The sequence below is a fragment of the Tiliqua scincoides genome, chromosome 1, assembly GCF_035046505.1.
Source record: "Tiliqua scincoides isolate rTilSci1 chromosome 1, rTilSci1.hap2, whole genome shotgun sequence".
NCBI classification, from domain to species: domain Eukaryota; kingdom Metazoa; phylum Chordata; class Lepidosauria; order Squamata; family Scincidae; genus Tiliqua; species Tiliqua scincoides.
This window is the reverse complement of record NC_089821.1, coordinates 287,869,069-287,887,011: the sequence shown is the minus strand read 5'-3', so window position 1 is coordinate 287,887,011 and position 17,943 is coordinate 287,869,069. Positions and strand designations below refer to the sequence as shown.

The following is a 17,943-nucleotide window of genomic DNA, read 5'->3' as shown; positions in this document are numbered from 1 at the left end:
ACAGTTTGACTTAGAGTTTCTGAAAAATTAAAAGCAGTTCAGAGTGGAAAGACGTGCATGCTGGCGTTTCAAGTGGTGCTTCTGTAACCAGCTTTTGTTGCACTGAGACAACTTTCTGAGAAGAGACAGAGGCACAAAGAGTTTTTTTTAAAGAAGCACCTTGTGCTTTATTATTATTGTTTTAATGAGGGCACAGGGCATGACAAAGAAACTCCAGGGACGCCTCTGAACTGCAGCATCAAGCAAGATGGGTCTGTTAAGTGTGGACCTGTTGATCACGCTGCAGATCCTACCCATTTTTTTCTCCAACTGCCTCTTCCTCGCGCTCTATGACTCGGTGGTCCTGTTGAAGCACATGGTGCTTCTCCTGAGTCGCTCCAAGACCGCACATGGCGAGTGGCGAAGGATGCTCACATCGGAGGGGCTGCGCTGCGTCTGGAATAGCTTCCTTCTAGATGCCTACAAACAGGTGGGTTGGTCGACGTGCAGGGTGGAACTGGGGTGGTTGAAGATGAAGGTTTAGAAGGGGGTCATGGCTTTCCATTGCTGGTAGAAAGTGTGTGCGTGCGGGCGTGGGAGAAGATATACATAGTCTATCACAAGGACACTCAGGCAAAAATACGATACACACTTAAATGGGAGTAACCTCCCTGAACAGAATGGGACTTACATCTGAGTAAACATGCATAGAATTGTGCTGTAAAAATCACAATTGAGCTGTTTAGCTCTGAAACTAGTACAGCCAGGATTTGAACTTGGAAATTCCTGCCTCCCACTTCTGGTTTTAGCTTATTAAAATGTGTGGGTTCATTTAGATTAGATTTTTTTTTTTTAAAGAAACACTCATCGCTGTTAACTGTATGGGTTTAGCTCATTTGTATTACTGTGCACAGTGAGATTTGTTTCTGTGTTGGGTAATTTGTATACCCAAATTAGTAGCATTGTATACATTCTTTATTACAGGTTCATCTGTTAATGATAACATTTATTGGTGCATTTTTGGGGGGTGTAGCACAAGGACCCCCTTCTTAATGACCTGGATTCACAGTTTGATATATGAAATGCAATAAATGCTCAATTCCCTTGTAACAATAGAACTTCTGTAGTATATACTGACTTGAATAAGCAACCATGCAATCAGAATAACATGCAATCAGAATACTGCAAGCTACTGCAGAGGTTAGCCATGGAGCTGTCAGATCAGAAGCTCCACATGGGAAGTTTGAGACTTTCATTGCTTTTTGTAAGGGGCAACATCAAGGGTTTCAGAACAGTTGAGCAGGAGGCCTTAAATACATGTGGTTAGTAAATAATTCAACTGGTGAACCTGAAAGAGCTTTGCCAAGGAGAACTCCCTCTGTTGACTTTACCTCCTTCTGTGGCATGGGAGGATTGGGTTAACAGAATTGGAAGCAGTGCACACTGAAAACTGAAATGATGCTCCTTTTCTTACCTGCCAAGTTTTGACTTAACAGCCTGGTGTTTCCCAGCTACCACTGATAGGATCGCTAGCACTTACAGTAATGAGAAGTTGTGGGGTTTTATGAGTGTAATTAACAAAACAGAAGTGTTAAGCTAAACTTTCGGAAGCTAATAAAAAAGACTTTCTTTTTATAGTCTAGAAAGTTTAAAAAAAAGAATTGCAAAGACTCCAGTCTTTGGAGAAATGTCTGTGCACAACTTTGGGTGCACAAATGAATTGCCTTCTGTTTTGTGCAACAAAGGAACTTTTCTGCTAATATTAACATAGGTCATCCCTTTTTAATCTTGGCATGCAAGAATATTCTTGATTCCCATTCTTGTTAAAAGCATCAATAAGTCTTCCATAGGAAAGTACTGCAGTGTAACAACTTCTAAGAAATTTGAAGTTATACGGTGGTAATATTACAACATAGCTTAATTCATTCCAGTGGCTCATGGGTACTTTCAATGAATCCCTTGCACCATGGAGAGCTCCCACAGTTAAATCAGGAGTAGTGTGGGGCGTTATATAGCATATATCTAGGGATAGCCATCTTCATATAAAGTGTTTCCCTTATGATAGGTTGAACTGTCCTTGGAAACAAATTGCTCCGTGAATGCTATATAGGGACTCCTAATTTCTCCAAGAAAGCTTTTGATTGCATTCTCTCACATTTGTATAGAACTGGAACCATGCTCTGAGACAAGTCTAATGCTCACAACTTCAACCATAACTTGAATTTTCCACGCACCCGACTAAAATCTTGGAAATTGTTATCTGATTAAACTACATACCCACAAGACTGTTTTGGAGTAATTTAGATTCTGACAAATTATTCTGATGTATGCACTCCAATATGTTGAAGCATCACTTTGAATGCCAGATGGGCAGTGATCCTGCTGAGTGAAAACAGAATAAAAATGGATCCAAGCAACACAGTGGGTTAGTGGAACAGCCAGTGAAAAAGAGCCTAGTGCTGCAATCCTATACTTACTTTCCTGGGAGTAGGTAAGAACACAGTGGGACTTCTGGATAGACATGCATAGGACAGGGCTGTAGGAACCTATAGCCTCCTCCTCCAGGATTATAACTGGTGTATCTGGCATTCTTGGGTCATGACAGTAGATAACCACCTGTTGATAGCCGTGTATCCGATATAGTTGAAGTGTGAAATGTTTTGTGAATAGCTCTTATCTATCTGCCTGCACACATACCACACACCCACATGCAAAGACTTCCTATATGGTTTCTTGAGAGTTTGCACCTTCCAAAGTCAATGAAAAGTTGGGCCAACACTCATATATCCTGTTTTCCTTCTTTCAGAGAATGAACATGACTAGCGCAAAGGGTATTATTCTCACGGGAAGGTTGTGAATGCTCTTTTGAGGTTTGAAGGTTATCCTCATAATCATCTGCAATATTCTAATGGGAGAATGGAACATAAAAGTCTTTACTACACAGTGTGTGTAGTAGAGTTGCGGGCAGCAACTCCCAGAGAGACATAGGGAGGGTAAAAAAAAAAAAAAAGCATTGTGGCACAGCTGTTGATAGAGTCATCTTGTATCTCTCTTCCCTGTAACCTTGAGCAATCAGAAGAAAGGAAGAGGCAGTTAGGATCTTGGATCACATTTCCTTGAACAGTGTTTGCTGTTTCTAAACACTGCCCTGCTAATGTGTTTGAGCAACACCCACCTGCCCTTCTCTATAGTGTAATGAAGTATGCAACGATAGCATCTCATTTTACAAGGGAGTTTGGAGAAGGTCACAATGTGATGCAGAATAACAGGGTGGGGTATGTGAAAGGAGCTGAAAAGAAGTCCAGGCAATGGGAATGGGGCAGGAGGAGAAGGAAGCAGCTTCTCCTTTTGCTAGACTTATTGTTAATTGACATTACATTAAGTAGCATCACTTCCAGATGTGTGACATCTGCCTTGTTTTGTAAGGAATGTCTGCAGGCAGCAGAAGCAGGCACTTTAATGCAGTCACAGTGTTAGGAAGCTAGCACTGAGGGGCAATGGCCATCATCAAGATCACTCCAATTTAATCATGTGTGTGAAAGGTATTATTTAATGGGCGTATGATATTTAATATACATGTGTGATATATTGCTAATGCTAGGAATGCTGGCAATATGTGGATTCTGTTTCATTAAAAAAGGGCTTTTGGTGATTCACTCATGTTTGTTTAACTTTTCTCATTTATATTTTTTATCCAGCTTTAGAAGGTTTCTACATAACTTGCTGAACTTTGCTTCCTAATTTGAACACCTGCCAGGCTCAGTGTGGATTTTTGCTGCACAGTTCCCTCCTTATCATTTGAATAGCAGCCCCCAGGAGGGAAGCACACCCTGTGTTACACAGAGAGGTTCTGTATAACAAGGCTAATTATCATAATGAGGGTTAATGGAGCTAGTGTTTAAGGTTGGGGATCTCTCTTTACATTCTGGAGGCCAAGTTCAGAGAGAGGGCTTGTTTTTGAGGATACCTCCTGCTTTCACTCCAAAAAGGTTCTGCAATATTGCTGGATGCCTTTAGGATGAAAAAGGCAGCTGTATTCCATCACATATTTAGAGAGTGATGCGACTACTGGGAAAACATGATTATGAAACCCCTGACTGTATATGTACAGAATATCCACAATATTCCCAAGTTATATAGGTCATCCAGATGTGTGCCAATATAGACTTTGCGGCAGGCAATGCCACCATATTTGATTTATATGCAATGACACATATTTGTATAAGTAAATCAGAAAACTTACCACTGGTCGTCACTGAGGCTCTTTGAAAGACTTATTTCCCTGTATCAGGTTATGCTTCAGCACTGTATGGGATCAGTTTTTGTTTTTGTTTTAAATAACAAATGACAAAAGCATTTTCAAGTCACCTAAACATGTCGAATTGCTGGAGAAGTAGTGCTAACATACATGTCCCTTTACATGTTGCTGCACATCTACAGCAAGCATTTCATATTAAACACCACTGGAAGGCCCATTCTCTCCATGTATGAAGATGGAGAGCCTGACTTTTAAGAACAAATAGTGTCAGTGCAAAAGAGACCAAACAATTATGCAGGGCACAGTGGACTTTCCTTTCACTGGAATTGTATGGTGCTCCTCTGATCAGTGTGGGAGTGAAGCCCTATACATTGAACTTTTTGGTCTATCCTTTCAGTAGTGATGATGGAGATCTTCAGGGCCAAATCAGAAAGTTAGGATGGAACCTAACTAGGATTGAACCAGGCTCTGAAAGTTCAGGGACATGATGGGGGCCAAAAGGGAAAGGACAAATTTTATTATTTGCTTACAAAAGACTGCAGGGAGTTGGGAGGGTACTATAGCTTTACCTATTCTCTGAAGTTTCCTATAGTTTCTAGCTGGCTTCAAACCTCTGAGGATAGGAGAAACCACAATTTCAGCACAGTACCAGAAATGCAAACTCAGGGTATCTCCAGGATGGCATCAGAATAAGGACATAAGAAGAGCCATAGGCCCATCTAGTCCAGCTTCCTGTGTCCCACAGTGGCCCACCAAGTGCCCCAGGGAGCACACAAGTCAAAAAGAGACCTGTATCCTGTTGCCCTCCCTTGCATCTGGCATCCTGAGGTAGCCCACTTCTGAAATCAGGAGGTTGCACATTACATATCATGGCCTGTAATCCGTGATGGACTTTTCCTCCAGAAATTTGTCCAATCCCCATTTAAAGGCTTCTAGGCCAGATGGCATCACCACACCTGTGGCAAGGAGTTCCACAGATTAACTACATGCTAAGAAAAATCAGTGTATGATCAGGCAGATAAAATCCTAATCTTTATACGCCTAGACCTAAGTCTTTAAGGCCATTGTTCCCTAGCCACTCGGAACCTTTTATTTAAGAGAATGAAATCCGCTTAACCTATTATAAAATCTAACGGTCCAGCTCATCTGAGAGAAGGAAAACTCTGATCCCAAACCTCCACTGCCTTGTGGCTACATCCAGTTATGGAAAAGGCTTCAGGAGTCAACCTCGAGGCAAAATTCGGAGCCGGAGTCCCTGAGGCAGTTCATGGCTGAACACAGTCACATTCTGGCAACTCCTGCGACGCCGCTGGAACCAACTGTATTGGCCTCTGCCTTTCCATTGGACCATTTCAGCGACGTGGAGAGGGGGGATTTGCTGCATGGGTAACAGCCTATCCTCCATACCTACTTTACCCAGGCTTCGCGCACTGGAGAGGACACTCTGTTCCAGAACCACCATTCAGAGCGTGACACCATAGTCTTCCGAGACTGAAGGATGCCCACAACAATTCTATCATGAACTGGGCCAGTGTGCGAATGGCTTTATGACAACGGAACACAGTTCCACTGCTATAAAATAGCATCTGGCAGTGGCCAATTTAGGTGCAGTGCTGCACTGGGTGGCAGCACTGGAGGCCTGCCACCAGAGCTACAAAGATAGCTGTGACAGTGGCAGGGGTGGAATGAGGTGGGGAGGGGTGGAACAGGAGGGTGGAGGTGGTGGAACAGGGCTGGAGAGAGAGGTGGACCAGGAGAAAAATTGGTGGCACTCATGTTTCCCTTACTGCAGCTGTTACACACCTTGGATTTAAAGGAGTCCCAGGGCAGTGGTGGAGGCTTTCCCCAGGGTAAGTGAGCAAACATTCACTTACCCTGACAAGACCTTTCACCTTGCCACCATCACGCAGATACAGCACTGTCAGCATGGCTGCATTGGGGGGGAGGGGGGAATTTAGGGTAAGATTGGGCTGTAAGCTGGTGAGGATATGCCAACAAGTGTAGTAAAGTGGATATGATGTGTGCTAAGTGGTGCTTAAATGATGCAAGATTAAATGTACAGCCTACACCTCATATTTGTGAATTTCCGGCAGAAAAATAAGTGTGAAGGTATCGAGGGCAGTGATGTTAGCGGGTAGATATTTCTTCACTGACAGCCCAATCCTGAGCTGCCCAGGACGCCCAGGCTCGGCGGCACTGAGGAGGGCTGCCACCGAATCCAGCGCCTTCCGTGCTACCGCGGGGGGCACCTCAGGAGAAGGGGACATTCTTCCCCGAGTAAGGTAAGCAGCCCCGCAAAGGAAAAGGCGCTCATGTAGGGTGTACAGCCCTACACAAGCGCCCTGGATCCTGCGGAGCAGAGCTCCATGGATCCTCCTCCCGGCTGCCCCCCGGCACACCTCGCTGGCCTCCCCCCTCTCTGGAATGCCTCCTCCCCACCCCATCCCTGCCCCCACCTACTGTTCCGGAGCTCAGCAGTCCGGGAGACCGCCGACCTGTGGGAGCTGGGCGACCGCCCCACGCTAGCCCAGCACTGGCCAGTGCTGGGCTAGCAAGGGTGGGAGCCCCGCAAACGTGCCTTATGGCACATATGCAACTGTGCTTGGCAGCACAGAGCCGTGCCACCGAGCACAGGATTGGTCTCTGAGTCAGCTTTCTGGGAGAGTTGGAGGGTGTTACTACCACTTCCCTGACTAGCCCAGATCATTATAGCCACCGTGTTTCCCTGAAAATAAGACACTGTCTTATATTTTTTTTGACTCAAAAAAACACACTAGGTCTTATTTTGGGGGTAGGTCTTATCTTATTTCCTGGGGCTTACTCCCAGGAAAGTGTGGCTAGGATTGCAGCCTGTGAGCTGGAGCCAGTGCATGTCTACTCAGCAGTAAGCCCCGTTTTTGTCAGTGGGGCTTACTCCCAGGAAAGCATGGCCAGGGTTGCAGCCTGAAGCTGCTGCTCAGCGTGCCGAGGACAGTGGCCCTGCTGGCACCTCCACGGGGAATGACACAAAGGGGGAGGGCAGAGAAGAGCCGAATGTCTGCGGGGCTGCTCCGCGCCTGGATGAGCAAGTGTGTCAGTCAGTCGGGGAGGAGGCCGCTGGCGAGGAGAATGAGTTGGGCTCCTCCAGCCGGGCTGTGGGCAGAGGTGGGCACAGCTTCCTTGTATGCGGGCTGGCAGCGGCGGTGGCAGGAGCCTCCCTGCTGCTCCCAGCCTGGGTGGAGGAATGCAGGCTGCAGCGTCTGCATCTCCCCCCACAACTAAGAGCAGTTGGGTGCCCTCCCGCACTGCGTGCACTCACTGCACGCCCCCTCTACTCAGAAGTAAGCTGAGAAGTGGAGGCATCTGTCGGGCGGAAATCACAACTAGGTCTTATTTTCAGGGTATGTCTTATATTTCAGCAATTCTCAAAAAACACACTAGGTCATTTTTGAGGTAGGTCTTATTTTCGGGGAAACACGGTAGCAACTGCTAAGGGAGCTTTTCTGTGTGCTCTTTTCCGTGTGCTTGTGTCCTCCAAGCCTAGTCTAAAATGCCAGCACTCAGCAAGAACTCTGAAGTTCAAGTGCTTTGCACAGGTTGATGATTGTCTAAAGGGTTTGGCTGCCATCTTTCAAGGGTTGATCGCCCTCTTCCCCCCCCCAACCTAATCTACTCAAACTACTCATTCCCCTGGCTATCCTGCTAATGCAGTTGCACTAATGTTTGTTTCCACTAAGGAACTGCAACTCAGTGGCAAAGCACATGCTTTGTATGTGGCATCCATCCTGACATCTTGAGGTAGGACATGGAAAGTCCCCCATCTGAAACGGTGGAGAATCACTGCTAGTCATTGTCGGCAATACTGAGTTAGATGGACCATTGGTCCGACACAATATAAGGCTGCTTCCTATGCCAAGAAAGTCTCAGTTACTGGAATTTGTTTGTGGATTGGAGCAAACATATTCTCTCTGGTGTTCCCAGAGTTGGGGTACAGGGCTAAGTTTTTCAGGTGCCTGAACATCCATGTAAAGCTCTCCCTCCCCTTCAGAGCCATTTAGGGCAGCAGGAGCAACACAGGGGAGACACCTCCGTTTTGCTCTCGCCTTCTTGAATGGATCTGAAGGTGAGGGGGACACTTTTCATGGGCATTCAGGTGCCTGAAAAACTTAGGGCTTTGCCCCTCTGAGAATGTTACTCGCCAAACATTTTTTTGCTGTTAGCAACGAAACTAGCTTTGCCTGAATGATTCATTCCTTCCAGTGTTCAAGGCTACTCATGCACATTGGGGTGAACTTCAGTGTAATATAGATGACAATGTTGATATGTGCAAATAAGACTCAAAGGTTTTGTTTTTTTTCACTGATCTGAAAAAAATAATCATCAGAATCCAAATCTGATGATACCAACAAGCAGTTTGCACCATCCCATGCAGGAGGCCAGTGCGTCACCCCCACGATGGACTTCCTCCCATGCACTGTGCAAGGCAGACAGTGAGTGTGATGATAAACCATTCCCCCACCCCTGCTGGTTTTTTTTGTTTTTGGCTATAACTTTTGATAGAATGGAAATATTTCAACACAGTTTATTTCATCGCATTCTGCATGAAATTACACATCAAATGATATATAACATGATGGTGTTATTTGAAAATACCAAGTTTTGGCCAGTAGTGGTGTCGGCCCTCTGTGCACGTCATCTGACTCACACTCCCCCCCTACACACAACCCTAGCAATGCCACTGCCAACAAGCCTTGGCTGCTTCTTCCTACCTCTTGTTCTTAGAGGGAGGTGTCTACAAATTCTTCGCAGAATGACATCCCAGTATGACGGAAATTAACGTGAGAGACAGCGTCGCAAAGCGTCATTGCAGAAGAAATATTTACAAAGGCAGAAAAGGCAGTGTAAGGAATAGTGGATGGGCTTCTTTGTGACTTTTTGTCTGTTTGACACACCAATGGGAGAGCAAGCTATTTTGGCAGGCTTTTAGGGCAGTGGAACAAGGCCTCTTAGCCTAAGCTCTTCTGCTTTCATCATCTTTGTTTACTTTGGCCTGAAGTTCAAGGAAGTGCCTTTCTTTGTATTTCACAGCAGTGAGAGTATCTTGTGAAAGAAGCTCTGTATTAAAAAAAAAAACACCCAAAAATAAAAAAAACAAACAAAACACAACATTTGTCCAGTAGTTCTAGATCCAAAATAGATTTATTGGATGTTTATTAAGAAATAGTAAGTAGCTTCTCCCAAACTGACATTAAAGAGTGTTGTCCTTACACGCAATCTGGAGTTCGGGAGAATTGATCTCAGTAGAATGCTCAGGGCAGCACAACCATTCACAAACTATTTTTACAAAGCCGACCACAAATTGTCTCCTATGAAGTTTTGGGAGGCTGGACTCACTAACTCAAGGTTTATGCCTGGGAATGTGCTCATTCCTGTGACTGCCCCCAAATCCTCTGAGGTTCAAAGGAGAGGATATGATTGTGGACCTGAGGCAGTGAGATATTTTCCTCTCATATATATATGTGTGTGTAACCTCAGATCTTTCACAACCATCCCTTGAGTTACTTAGATGTTGTTACAGACAAATGTAGCATTCTTTCTGAACTGATCTTGGCAGCACCAGCTCTCATTTCCTTTCTGTCAAAGCCCTACTTCTGTTAACATAACCAGGACAAGAGCATTCAATGGTATCTCTTTGAGTCATGCTTTACTCCAGCCATTTTTGACCACTGTGCCGAAAGGGTCATTTATTAATAGGGCCACTGGGAAGTGTGAGCCCCCCATTGGCAGCACAGTGTGACTTGTCAATTGTTCAAAAACTGATGGTGTGCCTTGACCATTTTAGTGCCCTCCCAGTGTGCCGTGAGATGCAAAAGGTTGCAAATCACTGTTTTACTCATTCAGTTGAAACAAGATTTGCGGGCCAGAATTTGAATTTGGCACTTAATGAATAAATCTTATTTTAGGAATCTTATTTTAGGGCCAAAGTCACAATCTAACAGAATGAGGTTACTTTTCAGCTGGGCTTCTTTTTTCACTCTCCAGACATTACTCCCTTTTGCCCATTACTGTTGTCACACATGCTGCTTCCTCCACGTCTTGGGTTCCCCACCTCTGTTTCTTCTTTTAAGTGCCCATGTTAAACCTGGCAGGGAAAGAAACCCTATAAACCCTGTAGCCCTGAAAAATGTTACTCACAGAGTAAGGAGTCATGTGGGGCTAACAGCTGACAATAATGTTCTCTAATTGACTAGGCAATCAGTTACAACTTGTATAAGAACAGCACCAAGTTCCAGTGCTTGAGGAAAACTGTGACCTCTGAGGAAGCTCATCAAAGCTGTGGGTGAAGTGCCAGTTTTTAGGTTTGAGTTTTTAGCTTTTTATTCTAGTCTTTTTTGTTTTTAGTCTCTAGTTTTAGTTTTAATCCTTAGTCATTTTAGTTTTGAGTGCCTTTGGTTTTCAATTTTCAGAGTTTTTAGCTTGGTTTTTGTTTTAGCTCTTTTAGGCTGACTTCTAGTTGTTGCTTTTAGTTTTCAGTTTTTAACTTAATTTTTTAGTGTTAATGACAGTTAGCCCCCTCCCCCTTTTTTAGGATTGGTTTAGGCTCATTAGATTAAAAAGCTAGACCACGGCACCTAGCCCCCCAAAAACTGTTTAGTTCAGTATGGATTCCAGCTGTGAAAGTCTTAGCATATTTATCAGTGGGTCCCCATGCTAAAAAGTTTATGAACCACACTGGCTCTTATAGCAACACATACACTCTACATATATTTATAGTTTCCTCTTCTTCTATTGCCAAAAAGAAACAGTTAAGGCCTTTGTAGAGTGAAGGTCAGAGGGAGGTATATAGCAGGTGTGGGAGGGAAGATGAGGCATCATGATAACTGTTAATTGGAAAACAGGTGGCATTTGGGGGCTGGGGGACAGATTTGACCTGACAGCCTCCAGTTGCTGTGTCTTAATGGGTGTGGCTCTCTAGCATGCAGTTTACATAGTCTGAGTAGTTTAGCATAATTGAGTCCTGCAGAAAAGACACATTGTAGCTTTGAATTGTCCTTCTGTCCATGGCTGATGAAAACTTGGATGAATCACTGAGAAATGACAGGCTGCTAAGGGGTTGCTTGCCTGTAAATGGAACAAAATCAAAGTATCCGAGAGCTCTAGGGGATTTTCTCCATAGCCCTAATGCAAAAATGTCTGTGTTTAAATGGTCAGTGCCACAGCCTCATAATTATCTGGCAGCATTTATTTTCTGTAGGGAATCGACAGAGCTCAAATGTCTTTAATGCTGGGCTTAACAAAACACCAGTGTATAGGATCTGAAAAGAGTTGTGGTTTTAGCCTCTGAAACAAGAAAGGAAAATGTTGTGATGCTTTGTTCATGGTTTAATGAACACTGTTTCTAAAATGGCAAGTTCTATTTCTAGTTGGCGCCCTATAGATGGGTTCCTTTTTTCTCTAATTCATTTTTTGATCCGGATGCAAAAGCAATACTCATCGGGCTTTGGCCCCTGATTGCAGCTTGAAAGTGAGATTTCTTGAGTCTGGGCAGTTAGTTAAATTAGCTTTGACCGTATGCACAGAGCACATAAGAACTGCCTGGATGAATCACAGCAGACATCCTTCTCTATTTCTATCTCTATCTCTAAAACCAGCTTTTCTGATACCTTGAGAAGCTATCCTGATTCTCAGAATGAAGGAACGTTAGTAAAAGCCATCAGAGAATCTCTGATATATCCCCTGTAAACAGAGCCAGCCCAGCCATGAAGCAAGCTGATGCGTCAGTTGTGGGTGGCAGGGAAGCAGTGGGTTCAGGGTGCCCTTCATCCTCAGTCTCCTGCTACCTCCCTCTAGTCCAGCGATTTTCATCCACTGTGCCGTGGCACACAGGTGTGCCGTGAATGGTCTGCAGGTGTGCCGTGGAACTTTGGGGAAGGTCATTTATTAGTAAGGCAGTTGGAGGATTTGAGCCGCCTACCAGCAGCATGATGTGCCTTATCAGTGGTCCAAAAACTGAAGGTGTGCCTTGGCAATTTTAGTGCCTTGTCAGTGTGCCTTGAGATGAAAAAGGTTGAAAATAGCTGCTGTTGTGGACACGAGCTGCATTGATCTGCTCTATGCTTACTAAACATGAGTGGAAATCAGATCATCTGCTTCTTTCCCCATGCTCCTTCCTTGCATGGGATTTAAATGGAACATGATCCTTTAAGCTTTTAACCCTGCATGGAGTTTTTCACTATCCCTCCTTGCCCTGTACTCATGCAACATTTAATGGCACATGTTCCACTTAAAGTTTACACTCTGTGTAAGGATGGGGTAAAGTGAACAGATAGCAAAGCTAGGAGGTAGTGGAGCTAGAAGATAACAATGTTTGGGGGGGCTGGAGAGAGGGTGTGCATGAAATTGGCACCTATGAGTCAGGAGACACATCAGGTAGCGTACATTAGCTTACATGGTTCATAGCCTTTGCCATCCTTAAGGAATACGTGTAATCCTTTGTAAACCCATTTAAGCATCCTTGTACCTCATGGCAATGAATTCTATATGTTAATGATGCCATGCAGGTGACAATATTCTCTGTTGCTTAACCTGTGCCTACTGTCAATCAGTTTCATTGGATGATGCCATGTTCTTGTGTTTTCAGAGCGCAAATAACTCCAGTGGCTTTGCGAGTTCAGAAGATTAGATCACGCGAGGTAGTTTTAGAAGGATAAGGAGAAATGCATGGGAGACACAATCACTGCCTGGTTTCTGTGTCAGCCCCCCAGAGTAGGCACACTGTGTAGCTTACTGGTTAGCACAGAAGTCCATGATTCGAGGACTCATGGAGCCAGTGTTTTGCGTGTGAGGGAAATTATCTGGGTTTGTTTCTCTCTGAACGGCTGTCTTGCCTGCCTTTGTAATTTCTAAAGAGGTCTGGCAGAGCAATAATTTTTATTTTTTTTTGGATGACATTTCATTGTGGTGTGTTGTGGGTATCTTTCCAAGAGCTAATTCCCCCACCCCTTTCAATAATGAATAATAACAGAGAAACAAAAAAGCCCCACAAAGCAGATGATCGGTGAGGATGTCAGTCCCATTCTTGAGCCTGCTGGAATAAAGAGGCCCTTTGGGGAATGTCAGAGCTTCATCAAGACCAATTAGCAGGAAATGCTGCTGGTGGTGATGTCTGAGAATTAACCACTGGGCAGGGTTGGTTTTTTGGAGTGGCGAATGCTAGCACGGAACAAGGCACCGACCTAATTACTCCACTGCAAGAGCAGAGGAGGCCTTGCAAAGGTCGGCTTGGCAAGCCTTTCTCATTAAGGATGAAATCTTCAAGCACAAGGACTCCGAGTAGCAAAAAATTAACACGATAGGTAACCTGTGGCCATGAGATTTCCTTTGTTGCTGTGGGAAATGCAGTGATGCTGGTCATACCCAAAGATGACTTGGGCACTGTCCAGATATGTGATGACGTGGAACCGGCTTTTATTCTCTTTCCAAAACTGGTCTTCATCTTTTCATTTACAAGGCACTGCCTTTGGGAGGGAGGCACAGAGAACATCCTTCCATTGTTGGGATGCAATTAAACCAATGCCTGTGGCACTAAAGGGGTTTAGTACTTGAAGGACCAAACAACAGCAATGTCCAATGGACCACATCCTTTCCTTCCACTTCATCCAGACCTTAATAATCACTGCATTTTAAGAATGTCATTATGTTGCACTGGGAGGAGAGTTGAGAAGAAAGATGCTTTTGCAGAAATTTAACTTTTCTCCTTACCCTCTGGATAAAGCAAAAAATGGGCCCATTCAAAGAGCAATCTGGGCATAGGATAGCTGCAGAAAAAGGTTTTTTAAATGCTTGAGTTAGAGCTCAATCCTGAACTTGATGCGCCGGCTTACTGCCTGCACGCGCTGACGCAAATGTGCCGTAAGGCACATTGGTGCGCCCTAATGCCAGGTGAGCACCTGTGGTAGCTGAGCACTGCTTGGCTAGCGCTGGGCTAGCACTGGGCAGGTGCCTGGCCTCAGTGGTTGCACAGACCACCGAGCAGTGCAGAGGAAAGCAGGGGTGGGGGAGGCAGGGAGGAGGCATTCCGGGGAGGGAGAGGCGGGTGGAGGGTGGGGAGAGGACGGGGGAAGCGTGTTGGGAAGGTGGGGAGAGGGGTCGGGGGAGACATGCTTGGGGGAGGGAGCAGGGAGGGAGGGAGGTGGGACCAGTGGAGCAACAGGAGCTCAGGCTTGGACTCATAGCCTGCCAAAAAAGCACATCTTGCATACGGTAACGAATGCACACTTACTATGGGTCAGCATCCAATAATGTGTAGGTTTTCTAACTCTTTCTCAATTGCTGCCATGTGTCTAATGGTTGGTTGTGCAGATGGGCCCCACGTTTCTTCAAAAGACCATTTCTCATAAGAGACGGTTCTCAAAATTCACCAGCAATGCATTTCCTACTGCAAAATCCTTCGTGCGCTTGCTTGGCACCAAGTCCCATTGAACTCAGTGGGACTTTCTTCTTAGCAAACACCCATAGGAATGGGCTGTTACACAAATATCTTCTGATCAGTTCTAGTCACTTTTGAATCATTTTGTTCATTCCATTTTTTACATACATCAGTGACTAGATGGTATTTGTGTCTTCCTTTCCCCTTCTTCAGAAATCCTTTTTGAAACTCAGTGCATCATGATTGGTAAAAATATTTCACATGGCTTTTCTTCATAGGCCTTGAGAAATGCACAGAATCCTGTAATCAAAGGGGCTTTTATTTTAAGGGAACTGTTTATACAAACGTGTCCTTAGTCATACTATGTCTGGAACTTGAAATAAACCTCATATGAATAACTGATCTGTAATGAAAAAAATAGTGTCACTATTTCCATTATGTCCTAAATCCTTTTAAGCTGTAATCCCATACACACATACATGAGAACAGGTCCCATTGAACTCAGTGGAGCTTACTTCTGAGTAGACTTGCATAGGATTCCGCTGTTCCACTTATCCATGGGACTGCAGTGAAATTGCAGTACATTAGATCTATTGAAGTAGGATCTACTTCAATTTAAAATACATTTCTAATAGCCCTCGTGGCTCACATGTATCTTTTTATATGCGGAAAACTCAGAAGCCAAAATGAGGGCATTAAAGAGCAAATGTGCCATAATGATTCGAAATCAGGCAAGGAGGTGCAATAGACCAACAAATTAAAATAAATACCCATCAACGTTAATGTCCATATAGAGGTGATCTGATTCCATTCCATTGAAAAAACTGAGTTTAGTTTTCAGAGATCAGTTAATCATCACAACATCCTCCTAGGCTTTCTCAGTATTAACCATGAGTGGAGTAAGAAACTGGTCTCTTTCTACACACCCTCCTCATGAGATCACCTTTCAAAACAAAACCAGCAGCTGAACAACAATCTTTTGGTAGTATGTCATTAGCTAAAAGCTAAAAAGGATTCCTATGGCATCTTAAGTGAAGAAAGCATAATGTTGTTGAAGCTACTGACTATTGTTTGTTTAGTGAGAGTAAATATGAAGGACAAATAGCAGCAAATTGTAGTAACTTATCACATCTTTGTTTGTTTTAAACATTAGGTGAAACTGGGTGGAGAAGCTCCCAACTCCAACGTGATTCACATAACCAGTGGCGTGGGCGACGCTAGCAGCAGCAGCAGCAAATGGAAAAGCTCTGGTGGGAAGTGTGGAACTGAATGTCACCTTCTTGATTTTGCCAGTTCAGAGCGCCCGCTGGTGGTCAACTTTGGCTCGGCCACTTGACCTCCTTTCACAAACCAGCTGACGGCCTTTGGCAAGCTGGTGGAAGAGTTCTCTGGTGTGGCTGACTTTCTGTTAGTCTACATTGATGAGGCTCACCCATCAGATGGCTGGGCCGCTCCTGGGATCTCATCATCCTTTGAAGTAAAGAAACACAGGAGCCAAGAAGACCGTTGTGCCGCCGCTCATCAACTTCTGAAGAGGTTTTCCTTGCCACCTCAATGCCAGGTGGTGGCTGACTGTATGGACAACAATGCCAATGTGGCTTATGGAGTCTCCTTTGAGCGAGTATGCATTGTACATAGACAAAAAATTGCCTACTTGGGAGGCAAAGGTCCCTTTTTCTACAACCTCCAAGAAGTTCGACTTTGGTTGGAGCAGAACTTCAGAAAGAGATGAAGGCTATACTTACAAGAGGAGAGTCGTGCCCGTTTAGCCTGATACTAAAGGGAAACAAATTGCACCCTGTTTTGAATCAGCTCTGATTGGCCTGTATCAGAGGAGCAGGTCAAGGACAACAAGGTCAAATGAACACACAACCAGGAAAAAACATTCACAGCACGATAGAGAATTGAATTCCCCTTGCTTTCTCAAAAGATTTCCATGCCATGAGTAGATTATCTTTATGTTAATGTTTGATGTGGAAGGAACCTAAAGCCTTGTTTCCAGGAAAAAAAAAAACAACCATTGCGGAGGCTGTATTGTCACCTGAGATCAAGAAGTATCTCTTTGCCCACTTGTGTTTGTCTTGTGTTACAAATCAGCAAAATATTAGAAATCTGAGATTTGCAAGTCATAGCAAAGTAGAGCTCTTAATTTGTGATGGAAAGGTAGCTGTTATAGATACCGCCGTCTTCTGCATCTATTACAAACTGGCTAGCCTGCTGTCTGCTTATTTCTTGCAAATAGGTAAATTGTGTTCACAACTAGAAATATTTGTTTGCAGTACAGGATAGCTACAGTTCCAAATCCTTTGAATTTAACCAAGCTAGTTGGTTTCAACCTTTTTGAAATGTAGTGTTCTTGGATTGCATCCTACATGTTCATGGGTAAGACCTACATTGTGGTCTCAGGCTGTCACATAGTCTTAAATGTATTACAGCAGTATATAGTGTGAAAATTACACAGGCTGTTTTTCAATCTCAGGTTACAACCCAAAATTCAGCTTGCTGATACTTAAGTAGCAAAACAGTCCATGGTGTATTTGACCTATTCAGGATTCTGAATGGATTCCCACAGGTTCCACTGGATTCCCACCACTCAGTGTCTTCAAATGTGGGATGTATATAGTGAGGTATGAGCTGGTCTGAATCCACCTGTGGGCTCTTCTGCTTTTTTAAAAGCCAGGCTTTTCGCACAAATAAGCCAACATGATTGTCACAATAATCATGTTAAAGGCACACTTGTGTGAATCTACAACTATCAGTGAAAATTTGCTTGTGTCTCAGCCGTCAGTCAAAAATACAGTTTTCTTATCACGCCAGCACATATCTGGTACTTATTAATAAGTTCATCAGATGAAGAAGTTATCATTTGCTATTACTACCCCAATCTGAGCTAGCCCTTACGGCACAGCTACATGGCAGCCTTTTACACATGCTTTTACACACCAGTAGGAACAACAGAGAACTTTGACCCATTACACCTAACATGGGAAGAAATGCTGGCAAAACAGGGGGAAGAGCACATTCACAAGAAATAGTCTTTTATGGAAGAACCCATTTCAAAACTTCAGACTTTAGGACCGGTTGCAAACTCCCGCACTCAGACCTATCCTTGTTGTACATTGTGTTTGTATGTTCGCAACTGCACAAGGTCATGCCCTAGAGAGAGATGAACTCAGTTAATGCTAGCCCTGAATGCATGGAACTGAAACAATTTATTTATCAGGGTGCTTGTCTGCTTTTCTGAAAACAAAGAACAAAACCACAGTCACGATTTGGGGCGACTGTGTGTTCTATTTAA

The 17,943-nt window shown here is 44.2% G+C and overlaps 1 protein-coding gene across 1 annotated transcript; it reads left to right on the top strand.

Annotated features, from left to right (window-relative positions):
* Nucleotides 1-247: 247 nt before the first annotated feature.
* On the top strand, nucleotides 248-16,377 carry DIO2 (iodothyronine deiodinase 2). Its single transcript, XM_066612117.1, has 2 exons — nucleotides 248-469; nucleotides 15,799-16,377. The coding sequence occupies exons 1-2, from the start codon at nucleotides 248-250 to the stop codon at nucleotides 16,375-16,377; spliced, it is 801 nt and encodes a 266-aa protein (XP_066468214.1).
* Nucleotides 16,378-17,943: the final 1,566 nt, after the last annotated feature.